Below are 16,154 nucleotides of genomic sequence, written 5' to 3'. Positions count from 1 at the left end.
TTGTTGAGTCCGCGTAAGTCTAAAATGGGTCGCAGACCCCCTTTTGACTTGGGGATCAGGAAGTAGTGGGAATAAAACCCCCTGCCTCTTAACTCTGGCGGAACCTCCTCTATGGCCCCCATAGAGAGGAGCCCAAAAACCTCCTGTGTAAGGAGATGCTCGTGAGAAGGGTCCCTGAAGAGGGACGGGGAGGGGAGGTGGGGGGGGGGAAAACGAAGAGAACTGGAGAGCGTATCCCCTCTCCACCGTGCGAAGGACCCAACGGTCCGAGGTTATAAGGGACCAAGCACGGTGGAAACGGGAGAGGCGATCCCGAAAGGAGGGAGCTGGATCCTGGGTAGTGGCTGGGGCGCCGTCCTCAACCGCACCTTCAAAAGTTTTGCCTAGGGCCTGAAGGTGGCCCCTGGTTCTGACCAGGTTGCGGGCCGGTCGACCTTCGTCTACCACCTCGGCCCCGCCTTCTGGCGAAGTCCTGTCTCGGACGAAGCGGGGGAAAGTAGAACCTTTGAGGCTGGGGCCTAAAGGGTCTGCGCTGGGGCCCTGGGACATGCAGCCCCAGGGAGCGCATGATCGTTCTCGAGTCCTTGAGGCTCTGCAGTCGAGAGTCCGTCTTCTCCGAGAACACTCGTGGCCCTCAAAGGGTAAATCCTGCAGGGTCTGCTGCAGTTCCGGAGGCAAGCCCGAGACCTGGAGCCAGGAGACTCGCCGCATGGCGATACCCGAGGCCAGCGTCCTGGCGGCCGAGTCCGCTATGTCCAAGGAGGCTTGTAAGGAGGTCCTCGCCACCTTCTTACCCTCCTCCACTAAGGCCCCGAACTCTTCCCTTGAGTCCTGGGGAACCAACTCTTTAAATTTCCCCATAGAGTTCCATGAATTAAAGTTGTAGCGGCTCAAGAGTGCCTGCTGGTTTGCTGCCCTGAGTTGCAGCCCTCCCGCTGAATACACCTTACCCCCGAACAAATCGAAGCGCTTAGCGTCCTTCGATTTGGGCGCTGCAGCCTGCTGGCCGTGACCCTCTCTTGCGTTCACCGATGACACCACTAGTGAACACGGTGGGGGATGAGTATATAAGTACTCATAGTCCTTGGAAGGGACGAAGTACTTCCTTTCCACCCCTCTGGCTGTGGGTGGAATAGAGGCAGGAGTTTGCCATATTGTAGTGGCATTTGCCTGAATCGTCCGAATCAGAGGTAATGCCACTCTGGATGGGGCATCAGCCGAGAGGATGCTCACCACCGGGTCCTACACCTCTACTATCTCCTCCGCCTGGAGATCCATATTACGCGCCACCCTACATAGTAGGTCCTGGTGGGCACGAAGATCTATCGGGGGTGGCCCTGAGGCTGTTGTGCCCGCCACTGCCTCATCTGGGGAAGATGAGGAGGATGCCTCAGGTGGCAAGGGGTCTACTGGAGGGTCCTGCTCTAAGGGTCCCTGAAGCGGAGCATCGCCTGCCCCTGGGTCCAGGGCCTCAGGTGGTGTAGGCACGGAAGCCTCCATGCCCCCTGGGGGAGGACGGGAGACGGTGGCCTCTGGGACCCTGGGCTCAGAGCGTGCCGAGCGAGAGGCTGATGGTGGAGCCCCGGGCGCCTGGTGATACGCCCACGGGGTCCAGAACGACCAGTGCGTAGGTCCCTGCGTAGGGTCCTCCGCCACCTCCTGCCAGTGGCCCAAGTCAGCCACAGCAGCCTGACCCTGAGGAGGGTATGCTGATATCAAGGCCCCGTCAGAGGAGCGAGACGCTGATCTCGAGGGCCAAGGTGGTGCTGAACGCGTCGGAATCGGCTCAGGACAATACGGTGCCGATCGGCGCCGGTCCGCAGGTGATCGGTCCCTGCGCGGTGGCGGTGAGCGGTACCGGGATCGGTGCCGGTGCCGAGATACGGATCTGGACCTAAACGACGACGACCGCGAGTAGACATGGTACTGGGAGCGGCCCCTCGAGCTGGAGTGGCGCTCGTACCGGTGCTGAGAACTATGTCTTGAGTCCGATCAGTACCGATGATCGTGACGGTGCCGAGACATAGACCGGTGCCGTGAAGATGATCTTGGCCGCGAGTACGACCGGTGCCGAGCCGAAAGTCGGCGCCGGGACTGTGAGTGGCGTCGGGATCTGCTCCGAGACCTGGAGCGGTGCTGTGAGTCCACGTCATGAGACGGCGGGCATACCAGGGCAGGCTTGCCCCTGGATTGCACCGCGTGAGGAGCTGACGGTGTCGGTGGTTGGGACGGCGCCGGCTCCGTGAGAGCAATAAGGTCTCTTGCCGTCGCGAAGGTCTTTGGAGTGGACGGAAGACAAGGCTCCACCGCCAACCGAGGTGGTGATCCAGTCCGCACTGGACTCAACGGTCGCGGTGCCGGAGTCGACGGTGTAGCAGGCACTTGCTTCTGGCGCTCTAAAGGCGGACGCGGCTCTACTCCTGGCACCGGGGGAGCCGGCGTCGGCAGGACAGCAGATTCCTGCGCCTTGCGGGATTTCTTATGTCCCAGAGACAGGGAACGGCACCGAGGGCCCTATGGCGGGCGCGTTGCCGAAGGAGGTCAGTGCCGTGAGGCCTTGTCCGATTCTGCCCGTGGTGCAGTACCGGTCAGTGCCGCAGGGGCGCTGCGCACCGAGGCACTCAATGCCAGGGCTGGGCGCGCTGAGGGAGGATCCGGGCTAAGTGCCGCCTCCATGAGGAGCTGCCTAAGCCTAAAGTCCAGCCCCTTTTTGGTTCTTGGTCTGAAGGCCTTACAGGTCTTGCACTTATCTGTCTGATGGGACTCTCCTAGACACTTCAGACACGAGTTGTGTGGATCACTCGTAGGCATAGGCTTAGCGCAGGACGTGCACGGCTTAAAGCCAGGAGCCTTGGGCATGAGCCCGGCTATGCGCCGGGGGGGGGGGGGGGAAGAAGGGGGCAGAACAACCCCCTTAACCCCCGCTAACTATTTACAACTACTAAAAACGAAGATGAATAACTATCTAAAACTATACAACAACTATGACTACAACTATCTACAGAATTAACAGGATAAGCTAGGGAGAGTGGAGAACAGCTATGCCGCGCTCCACAGTTCCAACGACCGTCAGGGGCGGTAAGAAGGAACTAAGGGGGCGCTGGGTCGGCTGCGGTATATATCCAGTGCCATGAAGGCGCCACTCCAGGGGGCTCCACAGCCGACCCACCGGGTGTTGCTAGGGTAGAAAATTTCTCCAACGATTGTGCATGCAGTGCGCGCACACCTAATTGGAATCGATATGAGCAAGCACTCGAAGAAGAACAACAGATTCTCATTCCTCTTGCAATTGTACAAAAAGTAGTATGTGGCATATGCCCACTTGATTTGACTGATGATCCTTGCTTAGTGCTTCAAAGGCATGACTACTACTTCTTCTACCATTCTTCCCAATATCATACCCTGGGATAGTATTTCTCTAGCCTCAACTTTAATCAGTTCAATAATATAGATGTGACAAAAAGCCACCACAGTTAATCATCTGATTGCATTTGTAAACTATGATTGTCCAATTTGTTCTTGAGCCTTTAATACCACTAATGATGATTCTGTCATCATTACATGGAGTGGAGAATTCCATGGTAATTAAAAGACCAAAAAGAAGTCCCTCCTTGTACCTTACATACATTTTATTTGTACATATTTCCAGAACACAGAGAATTGTAAATTAGCTTATTTTAAACATAATAAAGTATCAGAACCTTCTGATTTGGCCTTATTATAACTAAAAAGAGTGGAAAAAAGTGTAAAACCAAGAGTTGAGAGTATTCTAAGATTTTTCTCTGGTAACTTTTGGCATGGAAAAAGATGAAGTTGTAACAGTTTCTACATGATCTTGATGAACTTTTAAAGGTATAGCTGTTTATACATGGATTTGAAGAGAATGGATTGATCCAACCCAAAACATAGAATTGTATAATTTTACCTGAGGGTGTCCTAAATGATGAACTAGGAGCTGACAAGTCATCTTTCCTGGATAGCCAGTGGTTGCAAACAAGTTTTCATTCACTCTGGACCACCTATGAATAAATCCAAGGTGCTTTCAAATACATGCGTTATACCATCATGAGCATACGCAAATCTGATTTTTTGTCTGCAGTTAAATATTGCGTAAAGCCACCCTAAATTCTGCTGAAACCTGTGAAATACATGCACTGAGATACTTTATATGTAAGACACACCCCATTCAGTCCTATCTACATGAATTAAAAATGAATTAATGAATGTGTTATACATTAAGGACCCTTATCCTGCCAAGTCCCAATCATTCTCAACTCCCAATGAGATTAGAATCTTGCAGGACGGAGCTATCTAAAAGCTAACAGTCTATTGATGGAAAGAAGACACGAACACTAGAAGGAATTGGGACCACAATCCCACAGTTGTATACATGCAGACAGACCCCTGCACTTGTGTAGAGCCCCACCGATTGGCAACTGTTAAATTCTTTCACTTTGTAACATTGCTGTACTGCAAGATGCAACACACTGTAGGCATTACTAGAAACAATAAATAACACTTGCTAAAATGAGATTTTTAAAATTAAACAGGCTACTAATATAATTTTTCTTCAAATTAATTTACTATAAACCCCCTCCTCCAAACTATACCTGAATAATCTGGCTCGATCTACATGGACAGGTCTCTTATCTTGTGGATAACTATGAAAAAAAAAAAAAAAAAAGACATTTTGAGCAAGCATCCATTCCACAAACTATAGGAAATGATACACTTCACTTCATATCACAAGGACAAAAAGTACAGATCATTTAAAAGAGTAGCAGGTTCAAGTTGTGGGGTGGGAAAACATCTACTGACAAACAAAAATTATTTTGACAATCAGGTCATGTCTCATATTGTTTTCCACACGTGAGTTTTGACAGGTTAAAGTAGTACAGCTGGATGAGAGGAAGGGGGAAAAAGATGAAAGCTGCAATAGCTCTCAAAAATGAGTTTTTAGTTTTTAACAATTTTCTTCAGGCTTTACAGAATTTGTCTTGTGGATGGTGGTTGTAGTTTGTCACAGAAACTAAAAGATTTTCCTAGGTCTCTGTTCAAGACATATTAGTGCCTATACTCTAGAAGAGGCCTCAATATGATTAATATACAAAAAAACATGCTGTGAAGCAGTTTGGGTTGCTACATGTACATTATAAAACTAGAAAAACAAGGAAGTGAAAAGTTAAGCCACCTAAGAATACACATCCCCTATCACTCCACACACAAGCACACCCCATTATCACCATTACCACAATTACCATGTGCAACAGACCAGGCACTACAACCTTAATTCTGCCCCACTGTCACCATTTCTGCACGCTCCCCTTTAACCAGATTATTTCCCTCCCCCACCATACACAGAGATGGTTTCATGGAGTAGTTGGTTGTGTTGGTAGAGGGCAGTTTGATAAAAGGTGGAATGCAAAAGTTTGATTAAAGGGAGTGAAAGAATGCTGGCATCCCGCGAAGAGCTGTAATTATGCCCTGTAGTGATACTATTAGGGGAAGAAAATCTAATGTGTCTTAAAAAAAAAAAAAAAAAAAAAAAAAAAATCAATTGAATCTAAGGAGACCACACAAACTAAAATGAGAGCTTGTAACTGCTTTCAAGTTCTTTGTTTAAAAGCTGAGCCTCTGGGGAGACTGAGGATCTGAAGAAAAGAAGACTGTAACATGGTACCCAGGAGAATGGGCAGGAGGCGGAGAACCCAAGGCCTACCAACTTGTGTGAAGCAAATGTTATATTTATGCAAGACAATATGTGCTTAGGCATTTGTTGACTTAACCCTTTTCTCTCTGCTTGTCATATTCTATGGATGAATAAATACTACTTGGTTTTGAAGGAGCTCTTCTCTGTCACTGTGTTTACCAGCTGGTTACAGCTCCTGGAGAGAAGTTGATAGCAGAGGCCAAAGCCAGTTGGTTCTGGTGAGAGAATGTAATGGATGAACAAGACCGGTGATCGAGTCTAAAAGTGGGGCAAATTGTGGCGTTTTACTCTAAAAGTGTAGGTGTAGGCCTATCACTTTAAAGAGGTGCCACTAGAAAGTTCAAAGGCACAGCACACTCCTGAACCTTAACAACTTGGGCCCTGATTCTGCAAAGACGAATTCATACGTTTAACTTTGTGACCTGTAAGTAATCCCATTTAACTGACCAGGGCCTTACTTGCACAAGTAGTCTCACTGAAGTCAATGAATATGCTTAACGAAGTAAACGCTCACCATCCTGAATGAGGATGGCATGATTTGGCCCATAAAGTTCAATTTTCATATAGAAGTTCAAAAGGAATTGTCATCTTCTAAATCTTAAACATATGTTTTCCATTTATTCTCTATTTTCGGAATTTTAATTGTGTAAAAGAACTTTGCTTTTGGTACAATCATCAGAAGTCGCTACAGTCCTAACACTTATAGTAAAATATATGTTTAAAAAATAGTGTAACATGTGAATGGACTGGATGGCTGGGGAGGGGAAGCTTATATCATTCTTGAGATTAGACAGGCCCAGTTAGGTCACACCCTACTCAGCTGAAAGAATGGGTAGGCCAGATGCTGAGTCTCTGTTGGAAAAAGAAAGGAAAGAAAGATAAAACATATCGGGGAAAAGGGAGGAAAAAGAAGCGGAGGAGGATGGGGGAGGGGAATCCTGAGGAAACTCTCTTAATCCTTTCTAAACCCCTACTTTCTCCCCCAACTCATCAAAAGGCACTAGTCTAAATTCAATTCCACCATTTCAATTGTAACAGAAATTTAGATGAAGAAACAAATAATGCATTATACACTATTTAAAAGCACTGGCTATAACTATAATGAAGTTCTACTTAGCTAAATAAAACATTATCAAAAATATCATCCCTAATCATGCAAATGGAAGAGATGGTATGGGGAAGTCTTCCCCAGCTTGACAATGATACCTGGAGCGAGTAATATCCCAGATTAACCAATCATTTCCAGCAACTGCTCCAATTTTAAGGGTGTTTCTTAAACACCAATGTGCGGACATCAGTGGCATTTGTTCAGACTGGAGAGACAGAATGGCCTGCTGGGTAATGAGATCGTAGAATCGTATTGTTCCATTCTTCTCTGCTACCATCAACTGCAAAAGAAAGCAACACATGGATTTTACTCAAACGTTTGTAAACTGCATTCTTTGTAATTTTGGCCATAATTTAAATCTTTATTACTGCACAGCAAACCAAGTGCTCCTGCAACAAAGCATTAACAGAAATGGAAGGTGTGACACCCAGCTTTTTGGGGGTGAAAGTGGTCATGTATGTTAACATTCTGGCAACAATTAAAACAAAATGACAACCCAGCCACTGGTATTTAATTTTCTGAGATGAGTGGGTATTGGAGAAAATATGTCAGTTAATATAAATAACTGACATTTATCAATTCACATGCTACACATGATGCACTATAGGCTTTTCCATGTACGCACAGCAACAGTTTAATCATGTGGAATGGCAGCTGAAGCATGAAGGGGCATACAAATGTTTAGCATATCTGGCATGTAAATATCTTGCAATGCCAGCTACAAAAATGCCATGCGAACGCTTGTTCTCACTTTCAGGGGATCTTGTAAACAAGAAGTGGGCAGCATTATCTCCTGTAAATGTAACAAACTTGTTTGTCTTAGCGATTGGCTGAACAAGAAGTAGGACTGAATGGACTTCTAGGCTCTAAAGTTTTACATTGTTTTGTTTTTGAGTGCATTTATGTAACAAAACAAAAACAAAACAAAAAAAAATCTACATTTGTAAATTGCACTTTCACGATAAAGAGATTGCACTACAGCACTTGAATGAAGTGAATTGAAAAATACACCTCTACCCCGATATAACGTGATCTGAATTAACACGAATTTGGATGTAATGCGGTAAAGCAGAGCTCCGGGGGGGGCGGCGCTGCACACTCCGGTGAATCAAAGCAAGTTCGATATAACATGGTTTCACCTATAAAGCGGTAAGATTTTTTGGCTCCCGAGGACAGCGTTATATCGGTGTAGAGGTGTATTATTTCTTTTATCATTTTTACAGTGCAAATATTTGTAATAAAAAAATCTTATAAAGTGAGCACTGTACACTTTGTATTCTGTGTTGTAATTAAAATCAATACATTGGAAAATGTAGAAAAAGATCCAAAAATATTTAATAAATTTAAATTGGTATTCTATTATTTAACAATGCAATGAAACAATTTTTTTTAATCGCAATTAATTTTTTTAGTTAATCGCATGAGTTACCTGCAATTAATCAACTGCCCTATAAATAACAATAATAATAATAATAATACAGTGATTTGAATTATAAAGCTGTGATCTGCTTCATAATGATCAGGGAATACCAAAGTCATTCTATGTGGGAACTGAGGCTGAACATAAGAGAAATGTTATCAGAGCTCAGAAAGCAGAGGTTACTTACCTTGTACAGTAACTGGAGTTCTTCAAGATGTACATCTCTGTGGATGTTCCAATTGAGGTGCGCATGCATCTTTGATTGAAGATTTTCAACAGCAGTGCTTGTCTGGTTCACACATGTGTTCTAGAAACCCTTGTGCCCCGTGCCAAGGGATTACAGGGCTGTGGTGGACGACCTGCACACAGTTCCATCTCTACTGCAAAAGCCTCATAAAGATGAGACTCTGAAGCAAAGGGGAACAAAGGGCAGGTAGTGGAGCATCCATAGGGGGACACATCTCAAAGAACTCCATTTAGTGCACAAGGGTAGGTAAATCTTTCCTTCTTTCAGTAGAGCCCCTATGGGTGCTCCACTTCAGGTGACTCTCAAGAAGTACCCTCCAAAGGAGGTAGGAACTTCAGAATCTGGCCTACAACTGATTGCAGAACTGAAGGCAGCATCTGGTCTACAGGCATGCACTAAGGCATAGTGTCTCAAGACGGTGTGAACGAAGACTCACGTAGCAGCTTTCCACTATAGGAACACCTTTTAATAGGGGAACTGATGTAGACTGAGATCTGATAGAATGAGCTATTACCTTAGATGGGCACGGAACATTAGCAGCTCCCTAACAGGAGAGGATGCTGCATGGGTTCCAGCTGCTGGAAACCCACCAGAAAATCTCTGGGTGGACACTGGCATTCTGCTAGCTCTTTGACAGACACAGTTCGTCTCAGAGAGACTCTAAAAGATTTAGTAACATCCAATATATGCACTCTCCTAATGTCAAGAGCACGAAGGGCATCCTCCTCCTTATTCTGATGGGGTTTAAGGTGGAAAACTGGCTGATGAACAATCTAATTGATATGGAAGTCAGAAACGACTTTGGTAGGACGAATTGATGTGGTCTGAGGTATACCTTTACCTCAAAGACAGTATAAGGCAGGTCAGCCATCAAAGCCCCTAATTCACACACTCTTTGAGCAGAGGTAACTGCCACTAGAAAGATGGTTTCCATGGAAAGTTTTAAAAGCAAACAAGTAGCTAGTGGCTCAAAGGGAAGTTTCATAAGAGAATTAAGAACTAAGTTCAAATCCCAAGTTGGCGTTCTCTCTCTGACATTTGGGAATGATGAATCTGGAAGTTGCAGCATGAGCAAATACTTAGAAACCTTCCAATGGAGAATGGAATGCTGCAACAGCCACTTGGCGGATTTTGTGCTCCATTAGAAAGAGACCTCAGATAGGAGATCTGAGCTTCTTCCCAAATGTGGAAGAGAATGTGGAAGGTGTGCTGAGAAATCAAAATTAATTAAAATCCCAGGCTATTTATCTACGCTACCACAAAAGGGACAACCGCTACTGAAAGTATCACTAGATTATGCTCTTTTCTTAGAAGATTTATGTGAGTAGCTCGCAGGTGTCCCCCTGGGCTCACCTCCCTTCGAAGTAGAGGGTTGTGGTAAGGGCTCCTGCTGGGCCTCCAGAGGTTGAAGGGCTGACTTCATAAGTAGGAGTTTTAGCCTCAGTTCTCTGTCTTTCCTGAATCTGGACTTCAGTTGTTGACACAAGCCACACTTCTGTGGTATGTGTTTCTCTCCCAAGCAGTGAACGCACTGCGAGCGTCTGTCAGTCACTGATGATAGATTCCTTACAACTAAGGCAATTTTTGAAGCCTCGGGAGCTGGGCACACTCTTGTCCAGTGGGGACCTCCCAACAGCAGTTAGCAGAAGACAAAGTACTCTTCTTTTTTTTTTTAAAAGGCAATGGCCAAAATAAAATGTAAATGAAGCAAATAAAGAAAAAGAGGCTTTAAAAGAAGCTACAATTAGCAATTTTAAGTGAGTTAACAATCCAGGAATGGACAGCTATAGCTCCATCTCTAGCCAGGAGCTGTTGAGAAGGAACTGAGGAGGGGTCGCCTGTGCACTCTAGCCAGCGTTGTGGTAGGCAGGGAGCGAAGCATGCACAGGTTGAATGGACACCAGAGGTGCCGGAACAGGGAGGGCCGGTGGCTATGGCCCCATTGTTTTTTTTACCAGTTTTAAGGGCAAGCAGGGGTTGGGGGGCGGTGGAGAAGAGCGAGCATGAGTTGGAGCCTCAGGGAAAAGGGGCAGTGCACGGTCAGGGTCTTGGAGAGAAGGGGCGGCATGAGGGGGCAGGGCCACAGTTTGCGTGCCAGTGGCCCCCCACTTTTAGGAAGCTTCCACCGGTCCAGACGGAGACTGCTACCAAAGTTCTCCGATCAGCATCGCAGGGACACAGAGACACTTACAGTGGAGCACCCAAAGGGCCACTACTTGAAGAAGAACCAGTGAAATTATAGAATCTGCTGATAATGAAGAAAAACACAGAATGTACTTCTACAGCGAACTCCAGTCATACTATAGCTTCAGAATTTTAGAGTTTAGAAAAGCAACACACATTTACATACTGGTTTAAGAAAAATAAGCTGCAAAGTACAACCTTAAAAGCCTCCTCAGGATGCCAGCACACACTCATTCCAGGGGACCGTAGAACAAAATAAGCCTTTTGATTTCCTTCCAAGTCCCAAACCCTAATAAAAAAGAAAAAAAAAAAAGTATTTACTGCTGTTTGTAAAAACATTAATTTCCAGCCTTAGCCTGCTGACAGAGAGGTGGACAGAACCAGATGAGATCTGGTATCTATACGCCATCTTTTGAACACAAAGGTATCTAACAGAAGGCCTGATACTGAGAGGTATTAAACACCTAAAAATCTGACTCAAGTTGAAGGGAGTTGTGAGTGCTGAGTACTTCAATGGGTGAGACCCAGATGTCAAAATGAATTTTTTAGGAGACACAAAGGTAGTACATTTTTAATTTCTCTTCCTATATTCAAGCAGTCTCCCTCCATAATTAACTAGGGGATGGAAACAAAGAAGTGTTATCTTATCAGTAGCCCACGTGACCCTCACCCACCCTGAACCATCATTTGGGAGCCACTCCATGCAATAACCCTATAGTGCTATACAGTAGAACCTCAGAGTTACGAATACCAGAGTTACCAACTGACCAGTCAACCACACACCTCATTTGGAATCAAAAGTATGCAATCAGGCAGCAGCAGAGACACCCCCTCCCCTCCCAAAAGCAAATATAGTACATTACTCTGTTAAACATAAACTACTAAAAAAGTAAAGGGAAAGCAGCATTTTTCTTCTGCACATAAAGTTTCAAAGCTGTATTAAGTCAATGTTCAGCTGTAAACTTTTGAAAGATAATGTCTATCAGGGATGGTCTAGACAGTATTTGGTCCGGCCATGAGGGCAGGGGACTGGACTCTATGACCTCTCGAGGTCCCTTCCAGACCTAGAGTCTATGAATCTATGAAAATCTTTAAGAACAATCATAACATTTTGTTCAGGATTACAAATATTTCAGAGGTATGAAAAACCTCCATTCCCAAGGTGTTCGTAACTGTGAGGTTCTACTGTATATGAAACACGGATGATGCTTTCACAATACAGGGTGATATCTAAAGCTCCTGCCCCAGCAAAAACTCTTTTTCTTCAAAATAAATAGTTCAATTATACAGGGGTGACATCACATTGTAAACTATACTCATTAAAACAGTAAGTTCGTACTGTGTGGATATGTATATTCTTTACATATGCATAAGGCTATAGAAATATGGCAGTTCATAAGGTTTTAAATAAAATGCTCTATATAGTCTTTAGAGTTGAGTAGTTACACACTTTTATTGTTTATTCTAGGGGAACTTTCACTGACTTCCAGGGTGCTTAACATTTTAAATGTAAGAGATTTCAACACACACTCAAATAATGCATCACAAGTCTAGACAAAATAGATATGAAGTAAAGTAAACACATTTAGTGAACAATGTTAGCTTCCTATGCCAAACCACAGCAGATCAAATATTTGTTTTCCCTGTAGAAATCATAGGGTTTCCAATCCTGAGGGATCAGTGTCTTTATTTAAAAAACTAACAAGTGTTTTTACAAAATGGAATATCTGCTTGATTAGGTAATTTAGAAATGTACAGTACTTTCTTCCACTGCCAGAAATTGTGCCTTGTAGATATTCCAAGTCAAATCAACACTTTTCATGTGTATTTACTGTGTGGGAGAGAATTACGATATAACTGAGGATGGTGAATCATTTTGGCTAAGGGAGCATGCCATCGTGTCTTCTTCCCAGCTGTGAATGAGGTTATTAGGTGTGGAGACAAATTTATGCTCTCTCCTTTACTCTGTAAACAGCAAAGTGCTGTGCTTGTATCTGGTTTATTCTATGTTGAAATGGAAGGATTAGGCACGTTATCTTTCATGAGTCCTATGGGAGAACAATATGGCCATCTTTTCTGCCCATTTCTTTTCTGCATAACAATAGGGGCCATCTCACTTAGTGAGAGGATTTACCCTCAGATAGACAGCATGTACCAGAACAGTTCCTTTTGACTAAAAAGATTGGGACAAGGTTATTTATGACTATTTACAATTACGTATGTATTTGATTATGTACTCATTTACTAGTTCTCTGTGGTCCAGTAATGAGCGTAACAAACATGTAAAAATCAAAGCTTTGGCCAAACTGGATTGCAGTCAGTCAATCAGTTATCACAACCAAATTGGCAGAAGTAAAATTTTGCTCTCCATTTACTGTTTTCTCCACAGCTCCTGATCTTTTCCCCTCTTTTGTACAAGTCTTTTTATAGCATTCAATAATTTTGTCTTTGATTTTGTATCTTATCCTAGAGAAACTAGGTGGGTGAGGTAATATCTTTTATTGGACCAACTTGTGTCGGTGAGAGAGACAAGCTTTTGAGCTTACATAGAGCTCTTCAGGTCTGGGAAATGCACTGTCACAGCTAAATACAAGGTGGAACAGATTGTTTAGTTTAAGTAGTTAATACATTTCCAGGGACTATTAAACGTGTAGTGGTCTGTTGGAGGATGGAGGAGAGGGGGAGACAAAAACCAAGCGGGGTGGGGTGGACTGGAGAAGGGATTAAGTGTGTTACAGATTATTGTAATAAGCCATAAACTCAGTGTGTCTATTCAGTCCATGATTTTTAATATCTAGAAAAGTTATATATTTAAGCACTCAGGCTCATCTTTTGAAGATGTTGTGCAGGTTTCCTTTGAAGACGAGGACTGAAAGGTCAGATATGGAGTGATTGCTTTTTGGGGTGGGAGGGGGGGGGGAGAAGCGTTCACCCACAGGTGATATAGTGTTTTAGTCTTTTATCATGTTTTCTGTCAGAGTTTATTGGACAGCCTAGTGATGGTCTCATTTCACCCACACTGTTATTATTAGGGCATTCAATGCACTGCATGTTGTGATAGGGATGTGTAGGACCCATGGATCCTGAAAGGTGTGTTGTGGATGGCGGGGGGGGGGGGATGTTGATCATTGTAGCAGTGGAGATATGTCTGCAGGTTTTGCATCTGTTCTGGCAGGGTCTGGTGCCGCTTTGAGTTGATGCGTTTTGACCTGTCTCCACAGGTACAATGACCAGTGTCAGCTAGAGTGCTCTTGTGCCCCCTGCCCCTCCCCTCAGTGTCACCAACATTCTGAGGGCCTGAGAGTGAGGCTATATAGGGGGCAGAGGGCACTCACCACCTTAGTTTCTTCCACCAAAAAGCCAGAGACACAGAACAAGCACTCTGATAGAAAAGAGAAGGTAGATAGGAAGTGTGAATATGCAGACACATCTTGAAGAACTCCAGTTACAGGTAAATAATCTTTATTTCTTCTTTAAGTGGATCTGCATATTCCCACTTATGGGATGGACTAATAAGCAGTGCTGAAACTAATGTGGAACCCAGAACAGAATCCTAATTGAATGGAGACTGAAGCACCTAAAGACCAAAGTCCAAAGCATAGTGTTTAGTGAAAGTATGAATCAACGTCAAAGTTGCAGGTCTGCAAGTGTCAGCGAATAGCACCTGCCTAAGGAAAGTGAAGGAAGTAGCCATAGCTCTTGTGGAATGTGGTTGAATCAAAGCAAGTCATGTGTAAGTCCAGCAATAGATTAATCATCAAGAGAGAGTCTGAGAAGAAACCATAAAATCCATGGGACATTTAGCATAAGACACAATCCTCTAGACCATGTATAAAAACCTTTAGTTCTCACTAAACTGTATGTGAGAGGTCTTCTGGCATCCAAAATGTGTAGGACAGATATCCCCTTATTAGAGTGAAGCTAGGGAAAAAACGTGGCAAATTAATTGTCTGGTTGATGTGAAAAAAAAAAAAAAATTATATATACCGTATTTTCCGGCGTATAAGACGACTGGGCGTATAAGACGACCCCCAACTTTTCCAGTTAAAATATAGAGTTTGGGATATACTCGCCGTATAAGACTACCCCTCTTTCAACGCACACCAAAAAAAAATTAAAAAAACATCAGATTTGATTTCAATATGGTAATTTTAATTCAAATGCTTATGACATGCAGGTACTTAGCAGGAAAACTGTCACTTATAAACATAAGGCTGTTTGTCATCAAACATGTAAACATAAAACAGTGCAAGTGGATTAAACTTTTCCTAATTCACTCTAAAGCTGAAAGGAAGGATAAGACAATAAACCCCTGGGAGCTGCCATGCTGTTTGTTTTCTAAGCTGTCAACCAAACTGGAACTGATGATGATAGGAGGAAGATAACAAACAAGAGAGAGAGAGCAAGTGCCGGGCAAGTCCCTGGCGAGTTAGCAACGCCCATCATAACTGCAAGCTACGGTATTTTTACAGGTTTTGCTGGCGTGACAGTTTCCCTTTAAAAGCCTTCAAAATCCTCCTGTTCGTCATCTGATATCAAAAGTACATCAATGACATCTTGTGATACATTTGTAAGGCAGTCATCGTATGGATCGAATTCCGTATCAGATGGTGTGGTCTCAGCTTCGGCTTCCTCTTCATCTTGCCACAAGTAGTCGTCCTCCATACCATCTAATGAATTTGATATGCCACACTTCTTGAAAGACTTGATTACTGTTTCTGCATCAATATCATTCCAGGCTTTTATGACAAACTTGCACAAAACATCCAACTGTGGAGCACGCATGTTTCCTCCTTTTGTGAATGACTTTTCGCCGCTAACCATCCATTCATTCCACTGTTCTTGAATGCGATCTTTAAATGGCTTGTTTAGGCACACATCCAGTGGCTGTACCAACGATGTCAATCCTGCAGGAATAACTGCCGCATCTGTGTTTAGTCTTGCAAGCATTTGCTTGGTGCTGGGAGTTAAATGAGCCCTGAACATATCCCACACCAGTAGACTACATTTTTGAATAAGTCCACCTGGTCGCCTGCTCCATACATTATCAAGCCATAGCTTTACCCCTTCTTCATCCATCCAGCCTTTTTCATTCACATGTACAAAACAACCAACAGGGAACTTGAATTTTGGCATGGTTTTTCTTTTAAAAATAATCATTGGTCTCAGTTTGGTGCCATCAGCTGTGCATCCTAGTACCACTGTAAAACTGGACTTTTCATGTCCTGTTGTTTTAATTAAAATTGTTTTTTCACCTTTTTGATGGACAGTTTTATTTCCAACCATATCAAAATTCATTGGAGTTTCATCCATATTTCCAATACTACTTAACGCATAGCCATGTTTAGTGCGCTGTTGTATTACGGATCGATGGAAACTATTTACTTTGCTATCAAGATCTGCAGGTAATTTTGGGGCAATTTTCATCTTTTGCCTCAGTACCATATTATGCCTTCCCATTAATCTAGTACACCAGGATACAGTG

At 43.9% G+C, this 16,154-nt stretch overlaps 1 protein-coding gene across 4 annotated transcripts in view; it reads right to left on the bottom strand.

Moving 5' to 3' along the window:
* Positions 1-16,154, bottom strand: part of NUP37 (nucleoporin 37) — a 44,764-nt gene that overhangs the window by 4,129 nt on the left and 24,481 nt on the right. For all 4 annotated transcript variants that reach the window (XM_034778754.1, XM_034778773.1, XM_034778763.1 and 1 more), the window contains exons 6-9: positions 10,868-10,958; positions 6,917-7,098; positions 4,611-4,661; positions 3,926-4,019 (exon numbers count right to left, since the gene is read on the bottom strand). In XM_034778754.1, coding sequence (XP_034634645.1) covers positions 3,926-4,019; positions 4,611-4,661; positions 6,917-7,098; positions 10,868-10,958 — 418 coding nt within the window. The remainder of the gene's footprint in view (positions 1-3,925; positions 4,020-4,610; positions 4,662-6,916; positions 7,099-10,867; positions 10,959-16,154) is intronic.

This window comes from Trachemys scripta, chromosome 1 (genome assembly GCF_013100865.1).
Source record: "Trachemys scripta elegans isolate TJP31775 chromosome 1, CAS_Tse_1.0, whole genome shotgun sequence".
NCBI lineage: Eukaryota > Metazoa > Chordata > Testudines > Emydidae > Trachemys > Trachemys scripta.
This window is presented reverse-complemented; position numbering and strand designations above follow the sequence as displayed.